General features: G+C 36.2%; 3 protein-coding genes across 9 annotated transcripts; all 3 read left to right on the forward strand.

The window, feature by feature from the left end:
- The first annotated feature begins 2,813 nt into the window (after positions 1-2,813).
- On the forward strand, positions 2,814-4,464 carry LOC114721802 (NAC domain-containing protein 100-like). 3 transcript variants are annotated; one of them, XM_028907669.1, is made up of 3 exons: positions 2,814-3,123; positions 3,214-3,494; positions 3,580-4,464. In XM_028907669.1, the coding sequence occupies exons 1-3, from the start codon at positions 2,976-2,978 to the stop codon at positions 4,201-4,203; spliced, it is 1,053 nt and encodes a 350-aa protein (XP_028763502.1). In that variant the 5' UTR covers positions 2,814-2,975; the 3' UTR covers positions 4,204-4,464. The 3 variants fall into 3 exon arrangements, with proteins under 3 accessions (XP_028763502.1, XP_028763501.1, XP_028763503.1); XM_028907668.1 differs by having other exon boundaries at positions 3,214-3,491; positions 3,577-4,464; XM_028907670.1 differs by having other exon boundaries at positions 3,021-3,100; positions 3,214-3,491; positions 3,577-4,464.
- LOC114721803 (peptidyl-prolyl cis-trans isomerase NIMA-interacting 4) lies at positions 3,289-26,870 on the forward strand. 3 transcript variants are annotated; one of them, XM_028907673.1, is made up of 7 exons: positions 3,289-3,300; positions 4,050-4,053; positions 5,641-5,649; positions 25,543-25,710; positions 25,822-25,931; positions 26,336-26,478; positions 26,586-26,870. In XM_028907673.1, the coding sequence occupies exons 4-7, from the start codon at positions 25,578-25,580 to the stop codon at positions 26,626-26,628; spliced, it is 429 nt and encodes a 142-aa protein (XP_028763506.1). In that variant the 5' UTR covers positions 3,289-3,300; positions 4,050-4,053; positions 5,641-5,649; positions 25,543-25,577; the 3' UTR covers positions 26,629-26,870. The 3 variants fall into 3 exon arrangements, with proteins under 3 accessions (XP_028763506.1, XP_028763504.1, XP_028763505.1); XM_028907671.1 differs by lacking the exons at positions 3,289-3,300; positions 4,050-4,053; positions 5,641-5,649 and adding an exon at positions 24,061-24,136 and having other exon boundaries at positions 25,545-25,710; XM_028907672.1 differs by lacking the exons at positions 3,289-3,300; positions 4,050-4,053; positions 5,641-5,649 and adding an exon at positions 24,069-24,136 and having other exon boundaries at positions 25,522-25,710.
- On the forward strand, positions 10,388-21,321 carry LOC114721801 (uncharacterized). 3 transcript variants are annotated; one of them, XM_028907666.1, is made up of 20 exons: positions 10,388-10,620; positions 10,734-10,803; positions 11,079-11,121; positions 12,091-12,168; positions 12,307-12,391; positions 12,500-12,582; positions 13,530-13,587; positions 14,551-14,661; positions 15,296-15,353; positions 15,517-15,613; positions 16,761-16,796; positions 17,345-17,481; positions 17,643-17,713; positions 17,806-17,859; positions 18,546-18,688; positions 18,991-19,131; positions 19,571-19,810; positions 19,994-20,053; positions 20,135-20,389; positions 20,849-21,321. In XM_028907666.1, exons 1-20 carry the CDS (start codon positions 10,467-10,469, stop codon positions 20,981-20,983), a joined length of 2,109 nt encoding a protein of 702 aa, XP_028763499.1. In that variant the 5' UTR covers positions 10,388-10,466; the 3' UTR covers positions 20,984-21,321. The 3 variants fall into 3 exon arrangements, with proteins under 3 accessions (XP_028763499.1, XP_028763498.1, XP_028763500.1); XM_028907665.1 differs by having other exon boundaries at positions 10,407-10,620; positions 11,067-11,121; XM_028907667.1 differs by lacking the exon at positions 20,849-21,321 and having other exon boundaries at positions 10,407-10,620; positions 11,067-11,121; positions 19,571-19,766; positions 20,135-20,296.
- Positions 26,871-27,275: the final 405 nt, after the last annotated feature.

The following is a 27,275-nucleotide window of genomic DNA, read 5'->3' on the forward strand; positions in this document are numbered from 1 at the left end:
TTTGGATTTCTCTAGATTTATTCTATGACCAGACACTGCACAAAAATCCCCCATTACCTTTTTGACAACTTCCATTTGGCTTGTGGAGGCTTCCATGAAGAGGAGTAGATCATCTGCAAAGAACAGGTGTGACAGGGTTGGTCCTCCTGCTTTAAAACTGAATGGTTTCCACCGTTTAGCTACACACTCGGTTTTAATTCTATGACCCAGGCATTCCATGCAAAGAACGAATAAGTAGGGGCTAAGGAGATCCCATTGTCTGACTCCCCTTGAAGGTGAGAATTCCGGTCCTTCCTCTCCATTCCATAATACTTTCATGGAGGCTGTAGTAATGGAGGCCATGATTACTGCAATGATTCGTTGGTCGATGCCGAGACATAAACCCCAATCCAATCTGTCAAAGGCTTTCTCCATGTCCACTTTGATAGCCACATAACCTTTTTTCCTCTTCTGGGTTCTCATGGAATGAATGATCTCTTGGGCAAGAATGATATTGTCGCAGCTTGATCTCCCCGCAATAAAGCTGCATTGCTCTTCATTGATCAACTTATCCATAACTCTTCTGAAACGACTAGCAAGCAATTTGGTAAGAATCTTCAAGCTTACGTTACAAAGAGAGATAGGTTGTAGCTCTTTGAGAGACGTGGGGTATTCCGATTTAGGAATCAGCACAATGTTAGCTTGGTTTAGTCTCCCCATTTCTTGCGGATGTTGGAAGAAGTAGTTAATCTGATCACACATCTTTTCCCCATCCCATTGAGATTGGAAAAAGTGTGGTTGTAACCCATCTGGGCCTGGGGCTTTCAGTGCATTCATAGCGAAGGCAGCATTATTAATTTCCACCCGGTCAATAGGTCTAGAAAGCCAGGCCAACTCTATCTCGTCTAAGGTTGGAAAATGAGAGACCCAACAGGAAGGATTTGTCGTTGACGTATCCTTCGTATAAAGGTCTTTGTAAAAATCAGAAGCCATTTGTTTGAGGGTGTCAGAGTCTTCTATCCAGTCCCCATTGCTGTCTTTCAAGGCATCGATCCTCTGTCTTCTTTTCTTGATGGTAGCAGATGCGTGAAAAAACTTAGTGTTTCTGTCACCCCATTGTAACCAGCGGCAACGGGATTTTTGGTACCAGTACAGTTCCTCTTGTGCTGCCAATTTGTGGTATTCCTCCCAAAGTTTGTCTTCAAGTCGTTTGAGGCCATTTCTGGGATTTTGAAGTCTCTCCTTGTCAATTCCTTCCAATCATTTTAAAATTTCTCGTTTTTTTTACAGAAGTTCCCGACTTGTTTTTCGTTCCAAGCCCCTACTGTTTCCTGAAAGGTTTTTGACCCATCAATCTAGTCCCGATCAGCCCAAGAGGAATTAACCACCTCTTTAAAGTCTGGTTCTAGCGACCAGGCTGCTTGGTACGAGAACCGTCTCTGTTTGAGGTTGTTACAGGCACCCTGGTTGGAATTAAGAATAAGGAGCCTATGGTCTGACTTGAAACGCAGCTCATGGGAGACTGTCGATTTGGGAAAAGTAGAGAACCATGCAAGATTACCAAAGGTCCAATTGAGTCTCTCTTTTAAGCCCGTTCGTTCCCAGGTGTAACGATCCCCTGTGAAGTCGATCTCCATCAGCCCATTGTCCTGGATGCAGTCTGTGAATTGTTTCATAGATGTCTCTGAGGCAGTACTGCCTCCCAATTTGTCTCCAGGGGATATGTAGGCATTAAAGTGCCCAAGAGTTACCCAGGGTTCTGTGGTGGTATGGGCGATGTCACTTAGAGTGTTCCAAAGTAGAGTTCGGCCTCCAACACTAGTTTCGCCGTAAACCGTAGAAAGTTTGAAAGACATATTGGACGTCCGCTCTATCACGTGGCAATGAAGAATTTGAACATTCGAGCATATATATTTTACTGATAGGTTGGAGTCATTCCATAAGATCCAAATCCCGCCAGCGTAACCATTAGCTTCTACTCGCAGCCAGTGATTGAAACCCAAGCATCTGACTACTTTGTCTGCCCGGGGGCCACTAATTCGAGGTTCCATCAAGCACAAAATATCAATATGGTACTTCTTAGTTATGTCTTTAACTATGTTTGGGAAGGTCTGGCTACCAGCCCCCTGCAGTTCCATGAGGCAATAATCATGATGATAATAAGACAGATGAGAAGAGGAGGCTTACTGAATATCCTCATCATCCGGAATTCTATGCTGTGTCTCGGCAACAATGGTGCCCAATTCCATCTCCTGATCACCATCTTCAGTAGGGGCATCTTGCGAGGGATCAGGTGGTCTTCCATCTCTTGTCTCACGGTGAGGGGTCGCTTGAGAGGAGGAAGGAGGTGCGTTAGACGCGTGCGGGTCATTTTGTGCTTCAGATCGGCATATTGCCTTTGACACATATGTTTCTGGTCAAAAAATTGACATATATGTTAATTAAATTCTTTTTTATCCAAAAAGAACAATTAAACTTTTAAACCCCATACATCAATAATCGGATATATTATCGCAGATATGCCGACATATATTTGTATAATGAAATTTATTGTAAATTTCCAAGATAAACATTTTAATGTTATATCTGTTCTAACATGCATTTTTTTTAAGGCAGATTTGCAGGGTGTTTGGATATTATGAAAAATATTTTTTTTAAATATTTTTTTACAAATCTAGATAAACTCATCTACATATTTATTTTGTACACCGTAAAAATATGGTTCGGTTCCCATAAAAACTCAAAAGGTGAAGTGGGCGATAAACAACGACAACACCTTACGATATTCCACGTTTCTTTCTCCCTATAAACTCCTCTATTTAGGGGTTTTCTGCACTCTGCTCATTTCTCTCCATCCATCCTTCAAGTTCTCAACTTTTCACTCTCATGTCTTCCCCCTCTCGTCTCTCCCGGATTACCAGATTCTGCACATAAATCTGGGAAAAGGGTCTCTGAATTGAAGCTGTTGAACTGTGTATAGCAAAGAAGAAGATCGGATGGACTTGCCTCCTGGCTTTCGGTTTCACCCAACAGATGAAGAGCTCATCACTCATTATCTGTTCAAGAAGGCCACTTTCACAAACTTCTCTGCTATAGCCATTGGAGAAGTGGATTTGAACAGGTCTGAGCCTTGGGATTTGCCACGTAAGTAAACTGATCAAAATCTATATCAAGCCTGATGATTCTCTTCACAAGTTGGTTGGTTTTTATTTGATTTGAGCTTTTGTTTTGAAGGGAAAGCGAAAATGGGAGAGAAAGAGTGGTATTTTTTCTGCGTGAGAGACAGAAAATACCCAACTGGTTTGAGAACCAACAGAGCTACTGAAGCAGGGTACTGGAAGGCCACAGGGAAAGATAGAGAGATTTACAGAGGGAAATCGCTGGTGGGGATGAAGAAAACTCTGGTTTTTTACAGAGGAAGAGCACCAAAAGGAGACAAATCCGATTGGGTCATGCATGAATTCAGATTAGATGGTAAATTCTCTGTCCACAACCTCGCCAAACCTGCAAAGGTGCGAACTCTCCAGCTTTACTTTCTCTTCACTGCTTGTTCAACTCAATTTTCTCTTCTTAACGGGATTAGGTATGATTTCGCAGAACGAGTGGGTTATTTGCAGGGTGTTTCGGAAGAACTGTGGCGGCAAGCAAATCCATATGAGGTTTGGATCCACCGGAAATGGATTGGGTTCTTCAGTTTTACCACCTCTCGCGGATTCTTATTCTCCTTACGTTGGGAAGACCGAACCCAAGATGACTGAATCGGCATGCGTGTCCTGCTTCTCCATTGCAATCGATGATCAAAGAAACCAAGGAGGGATCTTTGATTCCTTAGGAAACTCCCTTTTGGGGATTCCTTCAAATCCTCCAGAAATCCTGCCAAGAATCCCTCTTCCTGGATCATCCTATTGTTCTCAACCTTTTCAAGCCCCTTCAAATTTGCCCATGTCAGGTCTTGCTTTCTCTGGGCAGGACCAGAACCTCCTGAAGGCTTTTCTTGAAAACCAAGGATCAAACTTGAGAAATGGTTTTAACTCCAAGGGAGAACAAATTGCAACTCTTTCACAAGAAACAGGTCTCAGCCTCACCACTGATATGAATCCTGAAATCTCTTTTGTGATATCAAGTTTTGATATGGGTAGGAGGGCTTTTGAGAATCATCAGCAAAACCTCTCTGCTTCTTCTGCTGACCCAGTGGACCATGATAGCTTGTTGTGGAAACACTAAGACCAAATGAAGACGAGTGTGAAGTCAAGATGAACAAGCTATGGTATGGAATATTGATGTGGTGGTTAATTTCTGTGTGTACGAATATGGTTTGATGCGTTTGATATTAGTATATTTTGGTTAGTTAGGATTTGCTAGACAAGGAAAGTGAAAGTGGGTTTTGTGTGCAAGTGATGTGTGATTCATTTTGATGAATGATTTCGAGTTTGAATTTGTCAAACGGATCATTGGCTCATTCATTCAATCCACATTTCCCGCAAAGCAGTGATCCTCTCTTCTCATTTTGTCTAAAAATATACTCCTCCAGTCCTTAATATAAGACCCATTTAACTAATTTGATTATATTAATGATGTTAGTTAAGTTAGTTAATTATAAAAAATGTCACATGTTTTTTCTAAAATATCATAATCATCTTTCTTAATACCTAATCTTCTTCTACTACTTGATTATGGTTGAGGGAGTCTCTATAGGGGTAATTTAGAGAAAATTGATAAATATGAGAAATGGGTCTTACATTTAGGACCAAAACTAACTCAACAATTGGGTCTTATATTAAGGACCGGAGGAGTATATAATATTAATATGCGTCTCGTCTCTTCTTTTGTGCCATGTGCTGTTTTTATTTATGCCGCGTGATAATTAAAACCCTCCTCTTTCTCTATCTGATTCAAAAGCCCACTAATTTGAGTCCTCCACGCCTTGATCCCTATTTGTCGTTTACGTCTTTTTTTGTTCACACTAATTTTTCGTTTTGACGTCCTACAATCTTTCAAATAGAAACAAAATCCTTTTTATTTAGGGAAAATTGCAAAAAAAGACTTTAGAATTGTAAAAACGCAGATAGGACCATTGATAACTTCACTTTGGGTTTTGACAACTTCAGGGGAAATTGCAAAAAAAGACTTTGGAATTACAAAAACGCAGATAGGGACCCTTGACAACTTCATTCTGTGTTTTGACACCAAAGTAAAGTTGTCAAGGGTCCCTATCTGTGTTTTTGCAATTCTAAAGTCTTTTTTTGCAATTTTCCCTTTTATTTATAGGTATTTTTTCATTTTTTTCCCTGAGAAAGAAATGCATCCTTATAGCATAAATATTGTTTTTTTTTTTTTGCCAAGTGCGGTATAAAGAAGTCGATAATATGCTAAATAGCTAATATTGGGAGCCCTTTTTCTTATATTTTTGTAGAATAATTGTGTAAATTGTAAGAATGAGCTAAAATTTTACGTAATTCCAACAAATTTCGGAAAAAAATATCATATAATTTGTTTTGTGATTGCGAAAACCAGTTGGATGTTACAATCATTTCTACCATCTGGCATTTTTCTTCATCGATGAAAACTATATCACCTTCCCGCCAAAATAAAATACTACTTCCGATTTTAATTATAAGACCTTATTTTTGTAATCTAGAAACGAGGTCTTATAATTAGGACCGGAGATAGTACTTCGCAACTTGGTATAAATACTATGATGAATGAATATTGCTTTTAACTTCAGCACCTTTTTAGAATATCATTTCATAATTAACACTCCAGCTGTCCTAAATATAAGAGTGTAATTTATTACCTTTGGTCATAATTATAAGACCTTGTTTATAGCCTACAAACGAGATCTTATAATTAGAATCAAAAGTAGTATGTTATAAAATAGGTTTTATATTTAAGACTAGAAGATACACCTTGCAACTCTCAAATGGAGGGTTGTGAGCACAGACTTAAAGGGTCAGATACTTAGATGTACATGAAAAATTAAAGGGAATAATAGTTACTCTTTTTTCTTTCAATTTTCTTTTATTTTGCTCATCTTTGTCATCCCAAATCTCTCGACGGGCCAAGAATTTTTAAAAATTCCAACTTGAAGGTTCACCCTACCTATTATTTATAGCTTTGAAATCTTGTAGGAGAGAATCCAATTCGTTGAATGAATATTAAATGAACTTAAATTAATTAGAAAATACCAAAAAAAAAAATTCAGGATATTAAAGTCATTTACTTCATGCACCTACCATTTTCATCACCTGAAATTTGTGTATTATTGGGCCGGGGCCCACTCCCACTCAACGCTTGAGCCAAGTGAATGAGATTTTTTGCGTGAGCTCCACGGAGGCCGATGTCGCCTCAGGGGCCTGTTTATTAATTTGTTTGTTCGTCAATTTTTAATTTTCAAGCGAGTAATTTTAAAGCTGTTCAGCCCTTGTCATAACATTCTGTCTTAAGTAGTTGTATATTAAGGATAATGGAATTTTTATTCCTCAATTTGCTTCAGTTATCCCTTTGGGCCTTAAAATTTAATATACAATGATTTCTTTTTGTGTTATTCCTCTTTCAAGTTATGAGAACTAATTGAGTACATGTGTCTATGAAGCTTCCATACCATTTGCATATAATATTTTTTTTTCCTTGCCAAGTACAGATATTCTTCAACTAAGAAGTAATCTTACTCGAGATATTGTCAAGTATTAAATGTGAATATTTCTCTTAGCAGGAATTTCAAATATTAATTCGTCACGTTATGAGAAACTAACTCTTTTTATTAAATTCACCTTTTGTTAGTCATATAATAGAACTGTGTTCGAGGAGGGATTGGAATTCATATTAATGTATGTATACTTGATTCGTTGACTTTAGATTCAACTTATGTGGACTCTCACAGCTTTTCGTGGGTTGGCGTATTTGTGTAGTGGTTTAGGGCCACACACATTTCGTCATGCTCCCACTATATAGCACTTTGGATGATCAACGTCCAAAAATAATTAACCCTATTTTGGTACAAGAAAAACAAAAGGGGGATATAGAAAATTTTAATAAGTTTAATTTTAAAAATCCAAAGAGGTGAGGCTAGAAAATTTTAATAAAGATCATATGTAACATTAAAAAAATTAATGAGAAAATTTTAACATTATTTTTTTTAATTTTTTAATTCGAGCCTATTAAAAATTCTCCTCTCCTCACCTTCTTCTCATTTCCGTGGTACCATATAGACTTAAATCTCTTGCTATCATCATCACCAACAAGACCATCTTCTTACAGTGCGGATGTTATATGTCATTGATTCCATTTATTTATTTATTTATTTTCGTATTTGTCTCGTTGATGGGGTGGCTAATGGATATATAACTGTAGCCTGTAGGTTAAATGCTCTTGTTGACCCTAAATATAAATTTACTCCTTCGGTTCTTGATATAAGATCTATTTAACTAATCTGATTCGATTAAGGAAGTTACGTAAGTTAGTTAATTATAAGAAATATGATACATTTTTTCTAAAACACCATAATCATCTTCCTTAATATCTTCTCTTCCTGTTCTATTTGATTATGCTTGAGGGAATATCTATAAGGATGATTTAGAAAAAATTGATAAATATAAAAAATAGATCTTATATTTAAGACTAAAATCAACTCAACATTAGGTTCTATATTAAAAACTAAAGGAATATTTTATAGTGTAATTTATATTTAGAACAGGATGAATATATCAAGAATTGCGTAAGTTTCAACCGGATTCTTACTCTTAAGATGTATGGGAATCGCATGGTATAAGAGCGTTGAAAGAGTAGGTGAAACAGGAAACGGGGACAGGTACACACATACGAGAACAACGGCTTGCTCCGTTGACGTCTCTTCTTGACTTGTAGCGGAAATTCTGCCAATTCCTTCCATGCATCATTCGTCTCTCCACTTTCCACTTTTCAAACACCACCCATTATTCATATACGTGTGTGTATACTCCAACTGGCTAAGAAGAAGAAGTGTGTGTTGTGTTTGGGTGTGTTAGGTTTTGAAGCTATGATTAAAAACACTTATAAACACGTTATATATAGATAAAAATACTACTCTTCTTACATATTTATATTTATTTCTATTCAGTAAATTATCATTGAAAAGCTGTTTATAAGTTATTTTAAACGAAATCTTAGTAGTCTAATTGGTGAAAAAACACACATACAATTAAACGTATGTATATATTATCTTCGATCTTAATTATAATATCTCGTTTGTAACAAATAACATCTTATAATTAAGACCGGAGATAATATATTCTTCAATGTACACACAAAACAAAATTCAGATATAGTTTTAATCGTTAAAATGTGGATGTGCGCTTATGATTTAAGTTTTATCTATATATATATGTGAATTCAAAAAATACACATATTCTCTCATGAAGGTGACCTTCGTGGCCCGAATTTCGAATATGCTTTCCATTATTTATTAGTTCTTTGCAGTATTCACACTCCCGCCGTTGCTGCTGTGCTGGAAAATATTTTGAAAGTGAGAGAGACCCCATGGCTCTTAACTAATGTTAATAATTTCAATATCCCAGAGGTTACCCCCAAAAAAAAAAAAATGTTGCCAAGGCTATTCCTTATCTACCCAATAATAATTGTGGTCGTATATAAAAATATGAGAAATCTATATAAGTTTTGGCTTTCTCTTTTTTTTTTTGGGTCTTAAATAGAAAGGGTTTAATTCCCTTTCAATGAAATTAACAATTTAAACGTTGCGGATTAAAAAAATCATGCTGCGAGGACGACTATTTAGATGGATCCAACGACGCTTCAAAAAAAGAAAATAGAAGAAAACACGCAAGTATCAATTGGTTCAATTACACAACCTTTTGAATTTTGAAGAAGTTCATATGAGCTGCTTGGTTGGTTTCGTATTTTTCAGAAAGTTAAAATTACTTTTTCAAAATATCCCCACTAATCCTAAATATAAAATCTATTTTGTAATATAATTTATACTATAAAATAAATTTTATATTTATAACCAAAAGAATATATTATACTATAAAATATGTCGTATATTTAGAAATATAAGGGTGTTATTTTTTTCACTTGAAAGACACAAACACTATGAAAGTAGAATTTACTCGGCTTTGCTCAGGGAGAATTTCCTTTCCTTGTGAGAAAAGTGCAAGGCTTGACTTGTGAAAAGATAAAATAAATTAAGTTTTCCAATTGATATGCTCAAATCATGCGAGGTTGTACATTACGTACATAATTTTCTCATTCTCTCCTGTTTTTCACTTATCTTTGTTCCAATCTTCTCTTAGTATTTTCTTTCACTTCCTCTTGGTTCAAAATTCAGTTAGGTTGCCTTTAGCGAACAACCTAAAACGTGCTTAAAGTGAAGGACATCTTTCACTCCTTAGATTCAAACCGCACTTAAGAGCCATTTGAATTAGCTTTTTAGACAGAATTAAAAATATATATATAAATTTTTTTATTTTGATTTGTGTAAAAATATTTTTTTTTTTAAAGTGCTTCTAGTTCTGAGTAATGCCAAACTCCCCTTAACTTGCTACCTTCCTCACTTGTCACGCAAAAACTTTGACCCCTTGACATTTTCTTGTATCTTGCGCATTTCTTCAATGATGAAAGGAATCCACATATTCTTGATTTATTTCGTTTTCTTTAAGAAAAATGTCAAGATCAGATCAGACTACCCCCACAAAAGATCGCAATTCATGGGTATTAATTATCTTATCTTTTAACGTTGGTAATCATTGTACTAATATATTCAAAATGCATTTGTTTGCTTGCCTTCACTCGTAACAGTTAATGAACACCAGATACGTAAGCATTATCGCTGGACTACTACAAGTCCAATTCAGCATTGCATAATGAGCAGGAATTTTAAGAGCCAAGAATAATCACTTTTAATAATGGCTCCCGGATCATTCACAGTCGGGAGCTGCCTGCCATTGAGGAACCAGACAAGCCACCCACGATAGACAGTGACAATCTTCTGCCAAGACTTAAACGGATACCAAGGATGAAGCTCCGGGAAACAATCGTGCTCAACGAAGGCCATGTTTCAAAGCTTGCTTCATCTGATTTAAAAGTTTTCCAGTGATTCAATTTCACATCACTTCTGATGTGTGTTCTAACCAAGTTCATTTTTTTGACCGATTAACGGTTTTTTCTTTTCGGGGTTCATCTTATAATTTTGTTAAACTTGGTATTTAGAAGATGGAAATGTCAAAAACCTAATTTTGTAACCATTACTATGATCAAGATAAAGGTGACTTCAGCGATAGTTAAAGTTAAAAAAAGGACTTATCTAAAAAGCAATTAATTTTACAGTTGTTTCAGACTTGTTTCCTTCCTCAAAATCACCGTCACCGTCACATATAGTGGAAAAAGAAGAAATTCCGGAATGTGCTGCACTGCTGCTTCCCGCGGAAGTGATCCCGTCTCCGTTGTAATTCTTCCTCCTTTTGCGCTCCCGTCACTGTGATTCGCCCCGGCGTAACATGGCTAGGGTTTCGGCGCCACCATCTCAGGCGACTCCTTCCTCAATGGCCTCGATAATCAGAGCCTACTCTCTGCCTCTCATTCTCTTTGCTGGAGCCATGTACTACCAGCTCTTTGTTATTCCCAAATCCTTCCCTCCCTCCCATTATGACGGTAATTCCTATTATTCCTACGCATGGGATTCCGTTTCTATGCACATGAGTTTCGCAGTCTTTTGTTTATGAATTTTGTAAATTTACGTGATTTCTCCACTCTGGTGATCGTAGTTCTGAAAATTGAGAGGTATAGTTCGGTTGAGAAAGTGAAGGAGGCCTACGAGAAATTTGAATCTGAATGGTAATTGAGTCCTTTCTTGTTATAAATTGTGTATTCTTACGTCTCACTGGAGCGTGTGTCTGTGTGAGCTATTTATTATTGCTTCCCAGTCTCCTCTCTCATTGGGCTTTTATGAATTTAACATGTGAATAGATGAATATGGTGGCCTGCAGGAGTACATTGAGAATACGCAACATGCTTTACGCTTGAGCCTTTTTTATGGTTTTTTATGAGCATTCTAAATCTAAATTTCCAAGTAATGGATGATCTTATGCACTAGTTAGTTGTTCTTTCAGGAATTCGGCTTCGGAAGCTCCAGATACTCTTGAAGTTTTAAAGGTTGGTTTCTGGACATCATTTATGAACTATGTTGTCTGTTAATAATGTTAGTGTTTACAGCAAAGACTCTTCACTATGAGAAGGACAACACTTTAATACAGGATTTGCTGTGAAACTATTTCCAGATAATTTTTGAAACTTCTTGAGAAAGGAACTGATAAGTTGTATATGATAGGGGATTATCTCTTAAATATGGCTCTGACACTATTAAAATCCTTCTATTTAGTTTCAACTTAGCCTGTATTTTGTAAAAAATAATTCTGTTGATTTTGTGATCTGATTTCCTTGCTTATAATGAGTTGAGTCAAATTCAACTGATTCCATATTATTGACTGAGAACCAGAGAGGACTGGCTTGTCTTGAACATTGTCATCCTTGAAAAGATGTGTATTTGATTTATACCTTTTTGTTTCTTTTAAGCAAACAAATCCGTTGAATCTGAGATTTTTAGATACTGGCTTAACATTACGAAATTCAGCTGTTTAGAGAAGATTTTGCCAGCACTAACCAACTAGCAGTAAGAGGAGAGGAAATGTGACTGTTGGGGGAGGTTGAATCTGAAGGCTGCTGGCTAAATTTGGTTACTCAGGGAAATGCTGTCTAACTGTATGTCTGAGTGTGTCATGAGTGTTTATGCTTGGGTGAGGGAGTTTGCGCAAAGAAAATGAGGTTCAGGCCGTATGATGTGTATGTTTAGAGTGCTAGGAGTCTCAAATATTTTAGATTTGATTGCTTAATTTAACTTGAATCTGTTGAAACTTGATACGCATCTAGCTTTCTCTACATCATTACCTTATAGGGAATCAATGAACCATTCCCCTGAAATTGTCTTGGATTTCATGTTATAGAGAGCGGGATCTGCATTAATGAGATGGAACTGTAAAATGTTTCTTTATAAGTTGACATTTTCCCCTGCAAGAAGCCTAAATGTTGGAACGTCAATTCAAAAACAACATATTGTGTTTGCAGATTCGATATGCTTATGAGTTGCTGACAAATCCTACGTGGAAAAGAGACTATGATTTATTTGGCATTGATGAGCAGCTTGTGAGTACTTTCTTCAGGATAGTTCCTTTGAATATCATTTTCATTTTGTAAGAGCTGTCCCAAGATTTTTTCTTGTATAACCTATTTACTGTTGGCTTATATTTTTTTCTCTTTAATTGACAAATTGCTTGGTGGTAGCATATTATTGACACTGCCAGCAAGCATTATGCAGGGAAAAATACTTCAGAATTGGACTTCCCTTTGCTAGATGCCCCTTCTTTTGGTTAGTTGAGACTTGTAATATGCATAAAAGATTGGCATTTATGAGGAGGTTCTTTGTAATATTTTTCATGAGGAAATTCTTATACGTATGGTTCATTTTATATTTCAGAGTCTGTTGATCACTCTTATAAAGTCATCACAACCAGTGACTTCCAGACTTTATTTCCAGATACAAAGCCATGGCTAATTCAGGTATAAAAACTTGTTGGATATGCTGACATACGATAACTGAAGTAGCTAGTGTTTCACAGCATTATTTTCTCTTATTATTATTCCTCATCATCATTTCCTTGTAATGGATAAGTTTAAGTTTTAAAAAATGGACTTTTAGTTTTGTGTGAAATTTTGTACTTTTCTTCCTTCACCTTTGGGTCATGGTGCTTCTTTTTGGATGGATGTGTGTAATAGTTTCTCTTGTTGAGTGTGCTTGATTGGTATTCAATGCTTCAACATGAATTGTATTTTTTAGAATCACAAATGAGCTAAACATAGTCGGTGTTATGGTTTGCAGAATGAGGATTTTTTGCTCAAACTATGGAATGAGCCATGTAAATTTTCTGGAGATATTAGGGTTGATGTTAGCATTGCACTATGTTATTCTTAGTTCTAACAACTTGATAGAAGCGGCTGTCTGCTTCTGAAAAGATATAATTATAGGGGTCTCCTAACTTACAAGTCTGGATGAAATCTTTAATTCCAACTTTGAATTAAATAGCCAGATGGTGACAATATGTTGCTATAGCTTGGTAAACAATTTATTTTCCAATATGCTGATTGATGATTTTGAAAAATTGGTAAATTTATGGTTTGTACTTTGTGCTCTCATGTGAATTTTAAAGCCATGCAGTAATTTTCGACATTTAGTTTCAAGTTCACTCTTGGTATCCCTGAAAGATAGGTTCGATTGACATTTATGCAAAGGACTTTGTATAATCAATGTTTCTTATGCTCATGATTTGAACTCCTGTTTGTTTGTTTTGAGTTGTTGATAGAGCACAATGACATTATATAATCTATGTAACTGATTCCACGTAGCAGGACAAGGCTTTTTTTTTTTTTTGTTAAAAAGATATAATTTGAACTCTCTTATTCTTTAGAATTTCTGACTTGGTACTTGTGCTGAATGAATTTTGGATCAGTTGTATTCATCTGGGAGCAAACGCTGTGCTCAGTTTTCAGAGGACTGGAAGAAAATTGGTATGTCTTGAACATGAACTTCTGACGTAGCTAGTCTCTATCCTTGTGAATTGTTGTTTAGGCTGGAACAGAGCAAGAGAAGTGTAATATCCCAAATTTTATGGATTTAAGTAAAGCATGATGAAGGAGAAAATCCCATTCCTTGAACAGGATCAGACCTTGTGTTTGGGAATTGTAAAAAAAAAATAAAAAAAATAAAAATTGTCTTTCCCAGCATTGAAACCTGGCTTTTAATGATTTGAGATTAAATAGTATAACTCTATTGGTGTATAAAGGATAGTCGTTACAAGAAGCATAGTATATTTTCGTATTTCAATAATACATAAGAGCAGAACATATATACACAAATGGAGAAACAACAGATAGAGACACGAGGCAAAGATTCATGGGACTAATTTCCTGAAAATCTCTATTGTAATGGTAATATGATTACAAATATCATATCCCCAATAAAACAAAAATATTTCAACATGTTACTCTGGTTTTCAAATCATTTGAAATGTTTATGAGTCGCCCATCAGCAACTAACATTCAGATGTTCTGACATGTATGACCAAATCTGTTGTGATCATTGTATCTAAATTCCTGCCCCCAAAGAAAAATAAATTAAGAACTGTATTGATGGTAGGAAAAGGGGAAAGAAAACTTCCCTCTTAACGTTAAAACAGAAGGCTTGTATGTGAATGTGCAAGCTTGCTTCATGCTAAGAGGACCAAATGAATAAGTTTCTTGTGTATTCAGCAATCATTTTATCTCTCATCTATCGGACAAAATGCAAGCTGGAAAATTACTCATTTCCTTTACTTTTTTTGATGCATTTTTTTCTTCACTGAAGGAGTACAAGGTTTGATGTTATAAATTTTGTTTTAAACGTGGACTAAATCTCCTTGAAATCCAAAGATTCTGTTTTGTTGGTCAAATTTTCTGGGCTTGACTTTTCTGATTCTTTTTCTCTACTATTAGCTTCTTCATTGGATATGGTTGCAAATATTGGTATGGTGGAACTTGGTGAGATGCAACTTGCTGTTTACCTTGCCGATAAAAGATCAACTGGAAAGCCTTTTTTTAGAAATGGTAAGTTCCTGAATGCAGTATTTATTTACTTATTTATCTGTATACCTAACATGATTTTGATCAAAAGTTCTGTTCTATAGTTGGAGTTGTCATTTTTTTTTTTGGTTGAAATAATGTAAATATGAATAATTGTGTAACAGCTCGAAATAAGGACTAGTGTTCTCCAAATCCCGTTGAAGATTCATTGTAACAATCATTTACCTAAGACAAAGTACATGAATCTTATGGTTTATTCTGACTATGGTTTGTTTACATTAACTTTTGTTAAAGATTCTTCCAGATTTCTTTATAGCCAGTTTGCTTAACGCATCAAAGGCTGGGTGCTTTTGAAGGAGCTTCTTATTTTTCGCAGCTTCTTGTTGCATGTTCTCAATGAATTATTTTAAAACAAAGCTGCATGTGATTAGAAAGTATAATTAAATTTTTGCAAGAAGTAGATGTTTTATAATTGTTGTTCATCTGACTGATGGCTTTGGAAATATGTTTACTGGAAACGGGAAAGTGGGATGTTTTACTAATTGTCTCTTGTCCTTCTTGATTTAACCACATCCTGTGTCTTACAAGGCAGATGAGGACCTTGACATTTTTAGAAGGAGCACATTTGGCTTTTCTAACCTATAAAAATTGTGCACAGGTATTCCGTCTGTTGTTGCTGTTCCCCGTGGATGTCAATCTGCAAATTGCATCACTAGGTGAGTCTTTGGGTTTCAAAATTACCTACCGTTGTAAAATTTTTGACTTAATTTACTGAAGTAACTTATGTGTAGATAATTACACATTATTCGTGCTTTGGATATTTATTAAATCTATATTGCCAAAAACACAGAAATGCTGCAACATTTATTTCTGTGATAGGTATGTCGGTGATTTGACTGCAGATATGGTTACAAATTGGTTTTCAACAACTCTACTGCATTTACCTCAAATTATGTACTACTCAAAGGAGACACTGGTAATTTGTCTAAAGGCTCCTGATGTTGTACTTATCTGTTATAGTATTCTGCTTTGTCATTGTAACATTAGTGTAATGTACCGAAATTCAATGAACAAGGGAGTGGCTGTAGTTAAGTGGCAAGAATAATTTCCTCTTGAACATAAATGTCATGACAAAATTAGCAAAAGATGGTGCTAATTTCTTTCAAAGCATCTTTCTTCATGTCACTGTATGAGTAATGTGATTATGGTAGAACCCGAATGGCTAGATAATTAAGAGAATAAAAAAAAACTGAAGTATAATCTAGTAGAGGGTTGAGGCAAGAATCTCACTCTCAACTCACTAATAGCCGGGATAAAATCTACTAAAATTTACTTAAGCAAGGATCTCACTTAACTAGATTTAGTAGCCAGAAGGAGAATCTCCAAATTACTGAACAAATATTTATTTCTCTCATATGTTAGCTTATAGGATGGCTAACATATTTATAATGCAGAAATTACAATTGAATAAATATAAGAATTAAGTAAATATCCCTAATATCTTGGAACTAACAGAAAGAGACGTTGGTGGACGTCTAACAACCTAAAGTCCCCTTATTCAATTAATAAATCATTAATAAAATCAATAAAACCTAAAAGACTCATTCAACTCTCCTAAAAAGATGCAACCAGACTCAACCACTACTCCAGTCTCCCTATTTCTTCTCTGGTGCGTTAATGTGCTGACTTGGAGTCCTATCAGATTAACAGTTCCATGGACTAAAGAATACCTTTGGTGGTGAATTGAGAAGCTTTCCCTTTTCATATAATTACCATGAGACTAACGGATCACAGAATTTTCTATTTTGTTTTATTAACAATCCTGCCCCCTTTCCATGACCTATAGTGGAAGGATAGGCTTCTTGTTGAGAGCGAGCCGTCCAATCCTTGCAAGTTGTTTGTAACTCTATCCAATGGGTTTAGTACCTAGCTTTTATTTAACCACATTTTTTCAGTGTTGCATAAATTAAATAACTTAATTAGGTAATTTTGATTTAAGCATTCAAGAAACTGTGGCTTTACAGTTTGTTTGTTTTATTTTTTTGTTTGTGTGTGTTTAAGTTGTTCGAGTTTCTATGGTTACTCATTGGAAGTTACTTGAAACTGTATTGTTAAATTTTCAGGTGCCAAATTTCCTGGCAAAAACTAGTCCGCATAAGGTACAGCTTTCTTGCTCTTTCACTATTCTCGTGTCAAATATTAACTTCTGTATCTATTCTTTCACCCAAAAAAATGCATCTATTCCTTTTACTCTTTCTTAACTTACTATTAATATTGTATTCTCCTAACAGTTTTCTTTATATTCTTTGTTATAATTTTTTTGCCAATTTGTTTGCTTTTGCCTGGTGACCTTTATCATTCCGAGAACTTTAAGTTTATCTAAGGTCACTACTAATGGCTATGAAACTGTGAGCCATCTATGCAAACTTAGCCACTGAATTTCCTTGCTTGGTTATTGCAAAGTGATGCAATTTCCAATAAAATTAAATATCTGGCATGTTGTATTCTGTGGCGATCTTAGACTTGATCTTTAGCTAAAGGCTCAAAAGAGATATAGTTTGGTGGCCAATCTATACCTGATCTCTAGTCAAAGAAATGATCTCTACTGGTTCTCTTTTATGTGCTCTTTACTTCAGTAGACCTTTGTTTAGTTTTTGTTATGTCGTCCAAGTTACTTGTTTAACAGTCCTGTACCCCTGTCTTAAAGGTAAAAGTCATCTTGTTCTCAACAACTGGGGAGCGTGCCAGTCCATTTATACGACAAGCAGCTAAAGAGTATTGGGCTTTTGCCTCATTTGCGTTAATTCTTTGGCAAGAAGAGGAATCTTCTTATTGGTTGGGAGCGTAAGTGAGAATTTTCAATTCCCAAAATTTACTTTTAAAAAATTCATTCTACATATCTCTCTGGCCATAAAGAAGGAACGGCTCTATGAATGTTCAAATATATTTAGCAGCTTATGGTTTATCAAGTATTTTGAGAAATTCTGCTTCGATTTTTATGGCAGATTTGGGGTAGAATCTGCACCTGCTATTGTATTTCTTAAGGACCCAGGCATCAAACCTGTTGTGTACCATGGTCTCTTTCTGCTTTCTTGTAGTACCTGAGAACCATTTTACTTATATTTTGTTTTTCACTTGAATAACCATGCCATGATTTTTGGGTTGTAGGTTCAGTTAGCAATTCAATATTTCTGAATTTGATGGAAAGTAACAAACAGCAGGGTAAGCCAGACTTTTGGTTTTGAATCCATTGATTGTCCATTTCTTTGGTTAACTACCTTTTTTTAGAAAGAAAATTTGCCTTCATTTTTGTTTGGGATTTTGTTGAGAAAGGAGGATTGGGAGGTGATATGGCTGGGACTTCTTTATGAATAGATCTTTTCCTAAATTTGATGCATTAAACTTCCATTTTTCTTTGATTAAACCAAAGAACCAAGTGAAATAAAATACTTCACTCTTGTACCCCAGGTTCCTCCTAGTCAACAACATATCTAAGGACTGGGTTGTTGACAGAGTACGATGGCGTCGTGTGATTCATGTAGCCGACCCCACCTAGTGGGATAAGGCTTGTTGTTGTTTGTTTGTACCCCAGGTTCCTTCGCAGAACTTTGGTTGGAAAAGATTTTGGCATCTATTGCATCAGAACAAATTACACACACACACACACAGAGGGAGAGAGAACTGAGTGGATAGTGAATGTACCTTTGGGTCTTAAAGTAATATGCATCAAGATGCCAGCACTTCACTAGTTAGTCTGTCTATTTTGATACTTTCATTGTTTGGGTTTGCAAATGCTGTATATATTTTGCTTCTCCTCTAATAAATGATACACTGTTATTCTGGCATAATCACACCGACTTACAACTTTTCAATCCGTTTTATTAATAATATGTTTATGCCCTTCCCAGAACTTCCACAACTGAGGAGTGTGACATCGATGGAGTTAGGTTGTGATCCCCATGGCTATTCTCGTGCCGGATATGATACTTTGATTTGGTATTGTGCTATTGCAGTAGGAAGGCTAAGTCCAGAATTGAACAAAATGCGTGAAGTATGTTTTCCTTCTCTTTACCTTTCAAATTTCTTTCATGTATCCCACAATGTAACTATTTTTTAATTGAAACTATCCTTATTTGGGTTCATTGAGAATTGCAAGTCATGATTGTCATTGTTGGGTTACTTTTATGCTGTTTAAATTCCTAATATAGATCTACTGTATGGGTTACTTAACTATTATTGTCTTGAGGGGCAAAGGCAAATATCTGTCTTTTGAGGCATCTATTCTGTTTTTTTTTGGCCTGAGAGGCATCTATTCTTTGAAGTTTAGCAGAGGTAAATTATATAAGTTCATAGACCATGTGCAGGGTTCAAGAAACATTATCAAAGCATGCCAAGTCAGATTGGCCATGTGAAGATGAATCCTTAGCTCCAGCTGTAGATGCATTTAAGAGAAAACGATTGACATTTGCTTGGTTGGATGGTGAAAAACAACAGGTGATCTTTTTTCTTTCATTTGTTATATTTTTATTTATTGATTTTCAGCTCTAATTAAATTTAGTTGTCTGCTTGCTATAGTAAGTTTACTTAGTGTTTTTTGCATTCTTCAATGAATCTAATGGATACGGATTAGATTCATTTCTTGAAATTTTCTAAAATTATGTGACAATTATAAATGACCGAAGCAACATTTTGCTTGATTTTTGTATTTCTAAATTTATCAATGCCAAGATATATTGAATCATTAAGAAATGGCAATGATAATACTACCTCTGGCCCTAATTATAAGACCTCGTTTATAGTTTACAAATGAGGTCTTATAATTAGGACCGGAGATATTAACTAATCTGTCTGGATAAAGATACTTTTTCCGCCTTATTTGCAATTGTTTCCTGCCCCAGCTGCTAACATAAACGCATAATTAATCTCTTATTAGGACTATTGTCATTTTTACCTTGGTTCTGCGGCCAGCTATGACACTTGTGGACAACGGAGGAGTGTGAATGATGTACCTCGTTTATTAGTCATCCGTTACTTAAGGAATAGTACTGCTGTGGATAAGAGGACACAGGAAGTAACAAAATGGAACTCATTCCTATACCAAGATCTGTTCAAGGATCGGGATCAGGCAGGCCAGTTTGTAGCTAAGTACAATGGTGAAGATGACATTTCACAGGTTTTGTACTTTGCATGATTCCTGATTTTCTTGCCTTGATTCATTTCACATTTCCTTCTGTAACTAATCACAGTGTTTATGAACATATTATCTTGCATACTGTGAGAATTAACCATGTCACACCATCAAAGAAATGTTGTTCTCTCATGCTTTTTCTTTTTCTTTGTTCATTTTTTTTAGCAGATTACCAAATGGATTGCAGGGATCATAGCGGATGGCGACTCAAGAGATCTACCATTCTTTGTAAGTATTTTAAGTTACGAATAAATGTCAGCGATCCGTTAAGAATTCTGGCTAATCCTACGTACCTTGTCGCCTTTGTAGACACTAAGAACCCCTCGGCTTGTTGAAGACGACTCTGAACCTGTCTGGTCCAGAACAGCACAAAAGATTCCTTTGAAAAATATGAAGCAGAGAGTTTTGGAAGTTCTTGCTGGACTATACGATTACCTTGAGGACCCTAGGGTTGGTCCAATTCTGCTTCTGGGAGCATTAACTTCTCTGGGGACCATCTGGCTGCGGAGGAGCCAACCAGCTGATTTGGCTAAGTCAAATGATTCCAATCAACCTAGACATGAGGTAATTGTCGGCTTCATTTTCGTATTGTATTTTCTAATGGCGTTCCAATTCAGCCGATACTTTTCGTAGACCTTAGGACTCGGATAAGATCCGTTAGAAACTTGCATATGAGGACTAAGGGTGTTATGTCTTTTTTTTTTCTTTTGGGGTCATAAATGGTGTTATGTCTAATCTTCATTCTATTATATAAATGGAATTCCATGGTTCCCTTGCTATCTGCTGATGGAAACAAATATGAAGGCAAGTTTAATTACAACAATAGGGCGATCTATTCTGGATTCTAATCTGTTAGGCAGCAGGAATATGCATCTTCCCCTCAGATTATCAAATATATAGTATCTTTTTTTTTTGGTTGACCTGAATCAAATATATAGTATCGAGAAATCGTTTTTGAGTTTAGTAAGAATGGTATGTGGTAGAAGACGCAATGTTCGTTATGCAAGCCTTTCATTTTGACAGGAACCTACACCGGAAGAAAGAAGACAGAGAGACAGAGGGCGGCGCCGGACTCGATCCAGTAAAAAACCACCTGCTTCTATGACTGATTTTGAGCCATCAGATGCGTATCAGTGGCTGGATTCTGACTCTGAGTAGTTTTCAAGTTGGCTCTCCTCCTTAAAGGAAAGCAGCTAATGTCATGTCTCTTGAAGACAAAAAGCTTTAAATTGTTTTCATAGAGGATCCTTCACTGGGATGACTCGTCTGTGGATAGCTTGGAGCCCTGTGATATGTTTTTAGTCGGCCTCCCCCATCCCCCCTCACCCAAAAAAGAAAAAGAAAAAAGAATCAGATACTTTGAGAAATGTATTCCAATTTCAATTGTAGGATCTTGTTTTGTCTTTTCTTTATTTAATGCATCTGTAGGAGCAATTTACATTGCTGAGATTCAAGAAGCTCTTGTTACCAATTAATGCAAATATTTCCCGGGTAAATTAATTGCATATTTTAGATTTTTATTAAGTGTCGGCTGTGGCATTGCTCATCTCATTTCAATGTACTTGTTAATAATACGGGTTTTTATAAATTTTTATGAGTGATATTGATTGATTACATTCAGCCCTCAATCAAAATTCGCATCATAAACATCTCTGTTTGGTTTGGTTTAGAAATTTCTCAAACCAAACCAAAGAGATCAGTATAGCATAATAATTGATTGAACCAAATTGAAAATCGAATCTACTTGGGTTTGGTTTTGCACATCTTTAGTTGGGAAATTAGAGAAAAAAATTTGTTAAAAAGAAATTATAAATGTGAAGTCTTTTTTCGTTTTTTGTTTATTTGATAAAAAGTTTTCTTTTCAAGGCTTAGAGTGTAAAGGATTTTTGCATCTTTCAACAGGTGTGTTTTTTGAGATTCAAACTTGTATTCTTCTCATTATGAGAGTGACGTCACTTACCAACTCAATTAATAGTTTGTTGATAGATACGAAGTCATTTAGAATGATTAAAATAAATATAATTAAGTTACTGTTTTGAAAAATTAGAATATGGAAAAGAGAAATTTTTTTGGAGTGAACAGTCAACCATTTCAAAATAATACTTCCCGGTTTTAAATATAAGACTCATTTTGTAATATAACTTGTAGTACAAAATGAGTTTTATGGATTGGAGGAGTAATCAAGAATACACACATTTAGAGGAAACAGGAGAATTAGGCCACCTTCTAAGAAGGGTTTCTTAATTATGCGTTCCCAAAATAAGAAACAAAGACTGGTCGCAAACGGGGGCGCAAGGCGCGTTCTCCTACCGGGTCATGGGCTCGATTCCTGGCGAGGCACCCTGAGATTAGTCTGGCCGATACGCTGGGATACCCTGAGTTAGCGATAACATCCTACTCAAAAAAAGATTCCAATATGATTTTTGAGAAATTCTGTTTGTGTAGGTCTTTTAAGTTCTTAGGGAGGTAGAAATGAATTTTAATAAATTTTAGAGTTTGGTAAACTTTTAAAAGACTTATTCACGTTAGTTGAGATAAAATTCTTCTCATATTCTTATCTCATACTATCTCTGGTATTTAATATAAGACCTTGTTTAACTTTTATTTTGGTCCTAATTATAAGACTTCAATCTAATTTGTCTCTTATATTTATGTATTTTTTTTCAAAGTAGTCTCTCTAATAATGATAGTTTTAGCCAATAAACTTGATTAGTAAGAATATTTTAAGAAAGATAATACTTATTTATTACAAATAACTAGCTTAACTTATTTTCTTAATCTAACTAGCTTTTATAATTAGTATTGGAGGTAGTAAATTATAAAAACATTTTCAAATAGCTAATCCAAACACGCTCATTAAGATCTATGGTTGAGAGGATTGGATATTTACAAACACGCTAAAGTTTCTCCCTCTCCGTGTGTAGGAAGTCACAACAGATATAACAATATACGATACACATCTTCTCTCTTTGTTACGCAATAAGCATAAACAAGTTCAATGTTACTCGTTCCCAGCTACAATTCCTTCTCCTCACTAATAAATTTGAATTTCTTAGGCCAGGATGGCCGACAATTTCTTATGTACGCTCAATGTACCTCCTCATTTATGCACTGGCTAGTGACATTTATGTAAAGAAACTGGAGTTTTGCATACACAACAATTTAAACAGCTCAATGAATTTTTATCTTACTTGTCAGTTCACATGTAACTCCTCCCCTCTCCGTTATTTCAATAATTTCTTTTAGAAATACTTGTTTCTTTCTCCTACTCTCTCTCCTGTCCACAAAATTTTTTTTTCAAAAACTTTTATTTTCCCTCTCTCCATCTCAGGTACCCCACTCCTCCCATCTCTCTTCCCTCTCTCAAGTACCCCCACTCCTCCCATCTACCTCTCTCAGGCAAGTGGATATCATGAGACCCACCTCTATCGGAATCCAGGGGAGTAGCTTAAATCGCCGATTCCAGCTGGAAAATGGGGCACTCCACGGAAGGATCAGGGTCTGCGCCGACCGTGACCGCTGCATCACCGTCTCCGAAAGGTGACGACGCTAATCTCTAAGCTTGGTGAGCTAGTAATCAGTGACTGGCATGTGGATGCCGGAGGAGGTACAGAACAAGATACTGATTTCTCACAAGCTGCAAGCTTCTCTTTCTTTTTCATATCTTCCAAACAAATCAGACACCATATATGAGAGAGAGATGGAGGGGAGAAAAGATATGAGTAGTGAAACCCATAAACTCATGCAGGGTGATATATCAGAACCTCCATAGGGCCTCTCATTGAGACAAGATCACATATCAGAGATGGAGGAGATGAAGGGAGGGAAAGATGAAAGAGAGAGAGTGGCGTGGTGGGGGAAAGAGAGATGGGAGGAGTGGCGGTAAACCATGGTGAAAGTTTTGGGGAAAAAAATTTGCAGATGGTGGAGAGGTTAGACGGGAGGAAAAAAACACATATTACTAGAAAAATATTTAAATAATAGAAAGGGAGGTGTGACATGTGGGCCGACAAGTAGGATAATATTTCTTGAGGTGTCAAAATATTATTGGCTAATGCATAAATGTGATGGCACACCGGGGGTTAGCCTAGAATTTCCCCGGATGGCTTTGTCATCAATGTAATGACACGTAGATCTTTCATCAGTGTAACTACGAAAATACCCCTAGTAAAACCTTTCGTCAGGGTCAATAATGTAAACAGACAGATGACCCCTGATTCTCTAGCCGGCGAAGCAGTTATGATATTCCTTTCGACTTCTGCTTTGTCGCGCTTGAGAATCTCTCCGACTTGAGCTCTGTTGGAGATAGAGGTGAGAACTGAGAAGTAAACACAGTTTCTGGATTCGTTGTTTTCCAATGATTATGTTGGTTTTCGCCTTTTTACTTGGTCTTTTCGTGATATATATTTTTTTCTCTGGACTTTGGCGCTGATTCCTTGGAATGATTTGTATTAAATATGCTTACTAGAATGAATAGAACTTTCTATGCGGTCAGTGTTAGCTTCCATTACTCACCACTTCACGATTTCCAGGTTTTGCATTTGGAAAATGTGTTTCCGTTGAATTATTTATGCATTAATGAATGCCGCTTCTTGGAGTGGTTTAGTTGGATTTTCAATTTAGGGTTTCTGGGCATGTCTGTGGTTCTGATTAACTAGGAAAGTCTTACTTTTAATTTCTTTTTCCCCTGGAATTCCTCAATTAGTTGGCAATGGGCGTTCGCGCTTCTGTTTTGCTCGAGCTTCTACTTCTTCATTATCACTATCATTATTATGACATGGGCGGAGGCACTACAATTGATACTCTCTCTCTCTCTCTCTCTCTCTCTCTCTCGTGGCGGGGATTTGAATGATGGGAAGATCTGATCGATCTGCCATGTAGTGTTAACTTGTGCGAAAAGTGATGCAAGAGATCATAAATCAGATATAACTTCTATTTTGATCTCGATTCTAGAGAGCTTCCATTTTGAAATAATAGAAGACTCTGTTTTGTTATTCTTTTTTTCTTCCTTCCACATATTTGTGATTACACTCTATGTAGAAATAACCACGATTTTTTGAACTTGTGGTCAGGACTCTGTAGTATCTTTCTTGCGGGATGGGCATTACACTGATAAGGATGAATCTTCAATTACCATTATTTATATAGCGCTTTTCTTTGATTACCCGGATTTTCACTTTTAACTTACTTTCAATATCTCTGAGATGGTGCCCACGGCTTCACTGCTGCCTGAAGCCTTCTTTTGCTATTTTATGTATGGCATGGAACTGATGACAAGTGTTTTGTCTTGCATGTGTGTGCGTAAATTATTTGCATTGTCTGACAACTGAGACATTTTTCCAGAACAGCTCCGGAATTATGTATTTTTAATCCAGCAAGCCATTATGATGGTGTTGTCTGTTTCCTAGTTCTACTTTTAGAAGGTTGTAATGGGGCCTCAAGGGCTCAAAATGACTTGGGGTTTTTTAAATTATTTTTGCCATGCCAAAGTCGTGGTGTGTGTATCTATGCTAGCTTGATAGATTTTCCTAACTCTAGTAGCAATAAGGTGCTATGAAAGAAAAAAAATACCATGCTTTAGGATTTATAGTTTGAATCTTTTATGATTACTTGAATTATCCTTATTGCTTATGATTCACTTTTGTTTGTCCCTTGAAGTTCTGGGTGAACTTTTTTTATTTTTTTTTTTCAACTAGAAAATTTTGCTTTACTTATTTAGTGAAAGAAAACAAGTAATTAGTTGCCGAGAGGCATGGGAAAGGATTCAAAGCCAAAGGACTCCGGGAAGGGAAAGGGGAAACAGGCAGCAAGTGGAAGTGATGATAAGGGCAAGGGAAAAGGTGGGAAGGGTGCAGATGGGCTAGGTACCTGCACCTATGTCAAAGGTAACAACTTCTTTCCTCTCTGAGTACTTGTTATAGAAAACTGTACAATCACTTTTTTTTATTACTCTATTTTTGTATTTATGTTTCCCTTTGGCTTTCTTTTTGCTGCAGCAAGGCATGTCTTATGTGAGAAGCAAGGAAAGATCAACGAGGCATACAAGAAACTGCAGGATGGTTGGCTTAGCAATGGAGATAAAGTGCCACCAGCAGAGTTTGCAAAGGTGAATTTCTCTAGGATGTGCTACATTGATTTTTTTCCCTGTCATATAGTTGTCTCATGTTTTTCTGTACACTATCGTACCTGCTGAATTTGGTGTCAACTTAGCAGAGATCACTATTGTTCTAGAAATTACGTATCACAGCTATTTTCTTTTTTTCTTCCCCCCCCCCCCCCTTATCCAAGAAAGAAAACTATTACCTTTTGTTAGTGGTGTGAAGTTTTTATCATTCTGTTGGAAATAAGGTGAAATAAGAGTGAGTTTTACTGTTTTAGTACTGCCTTGGACAATGACTTTTATATGAACTATTGCTTCTCATGACAAGTTCCGTCGCATGAAAAAAGAGGAATAAAATTATTTGTTTTTTATGACAAATCATGAGCAATATAGTCTTGGTGTCCTTGCAGATAGCACAAGAGTATTCAGAATGTCCATCAGGAAAGAAAGGTGGTGACCTCGGCTGGTTTCCTCGAGGAAAGATGGCTGGGCCATTTCAGGATGTTGCTTTTGGCACACCTGTTGGAGCTACAAGTGCCCCTTTCAAGTCAACGTATGTCTCTCTATTTTCACTCCTTAAATTAACACCCTGTGTACCCTATTTCTTGTCCATTTAGACACAATTGCTGACACATATTTCGGTGATGAATGATGATTCAGGCATGGGTACCATATTATCTTATGTGAAGGAAGGAAGAACTGAGCCTTCGACTAGAATGAAGCTGATTTCAATGAAGAGAGCATTTTAACTGTTCCCTGATCAAGTGATTGGAGGTCGCTTCATTGTCTCATGAGACTGGTTTATGATTTAAATAAACAGTTTCCCGTATGTATATTAGGCTTGTTTTCTAATGCGTGGAAGAATTGACATCATATTTGATTCTGAATGGATCCCAAAGATTTGACATATCTTAATGGTCAAAAAGTTGCGCGCAATATTTTGTGTAGTCTTTCTTTTTCTTTCCTTCTCTCTTTTTTTCCGCCCCAAATTTATTATCTTTCTTGGTTGGACTGGTAGATGCTCAGCATCTCTCCTGTGAAGGTAGGGTAGATTCCTAATACATGTTTCCTACTTTCTTAAGATACCCTGAGCTTAAAGAAGCAATCGTTACTGTTTTTAATTCCTGACTTCCAGATGAACTTACAATACCTTGCCGCTGGTTCATGTTAGAGAACAGATTCTCATTCAAAGTAACAAGCTAAAATCTGATCCAATCCACGATGAAGTGGAACGGATATCTAGCCAAGAAGTGGAAAATCGTTTCCTTATTTGGGAAGGTATCCTTCAATTCTTCCTCTGAAGATGGCAGTGAGAATGATATAGAGCACGGATAGTGTTAAGAGTGGAAA

This window comes from Neltuma alba, unplaced genomic scaffold (genome assembly GCF_004799145.2).
Source record: "Neltuma alba isolate B1F8T4 unplaced genomic scaffold, ASM479914v2 tig00012070_pilon, whole genome shotgun sequence".
In the NCBI taxonomy this organism is placed as follows: Eukaryota; Viridiplantae; Streptophyta; class Magnoliopsida; order Fabales; family Fabaceae; genus Neltuma; species Neltuma alba.

Bases quoted from the DNA above. Each gene is read 5' to 3' on its own strand.
- LOC114721802 (XM_028907669.1), top strand. From the start codon at position 2,976: ATGGACTTGCCTCCTGGCTTTCGGTTTCACCCAACAGATGAAGAGCTC. The intron at 3,124-3,213 runs GTAAGTAAACTG...TTTGTTTTGAAG, and splicing joins TGAGCCTTGGGATTTGCCAC to GGAAAGCGAAAATGGGAGAG. The intron at 3,495-3,579 runs CGAACTCTCCAG...ATTTCGCAGAAC, and splicing joins TCGCCAAACCTGCAAAGGTG to GAGTGGGTTATTTGCAGGGT.
- LOC114721801 (XM_028907665.1), top strand. From the start codon at position 10,467: ATGGCTAGGGTTTCGGCGCCACCATCTCAGGCGACTCCTTCCTCAATG. The intron at 12,169-12,306 runs GTGAGTACTTTC...GCTTGGTGGTAG, and splicing joins TTGGCATTGATGAGCAGCTT to CATATTATTGACACTGCCAG. The intron at 20,054-20,134 runs GTAAGTATTTTA...TCGCCTTTGTAG, and splicing joins CAAGAGATCTACCATTCTTT to ACACTAAGAACCCCTCGGCT.
- LOC114721803 (XM_028907673.1), top strand. From the start codon at position 25,578: ATGGGAAAGGATTCAAAGCCAAAGGACTCCGGGAAGGGAAAGGGGAAA. The intron at 25,932-26,335 runs GTGAATTTCTCT...GTGTCCTTGCAG, and splicing joins CACCAGCAGAGTTTGCAAAG to ATAGCACAAGAGTATTCAGA. The intron at 26,479-26,585 runs GTATGTCTCTCT...ATGATGATTCAG, and splicing joins AGTGCCCCTTTCAAGTCAAC to GCATGGGTACCATATTATCT.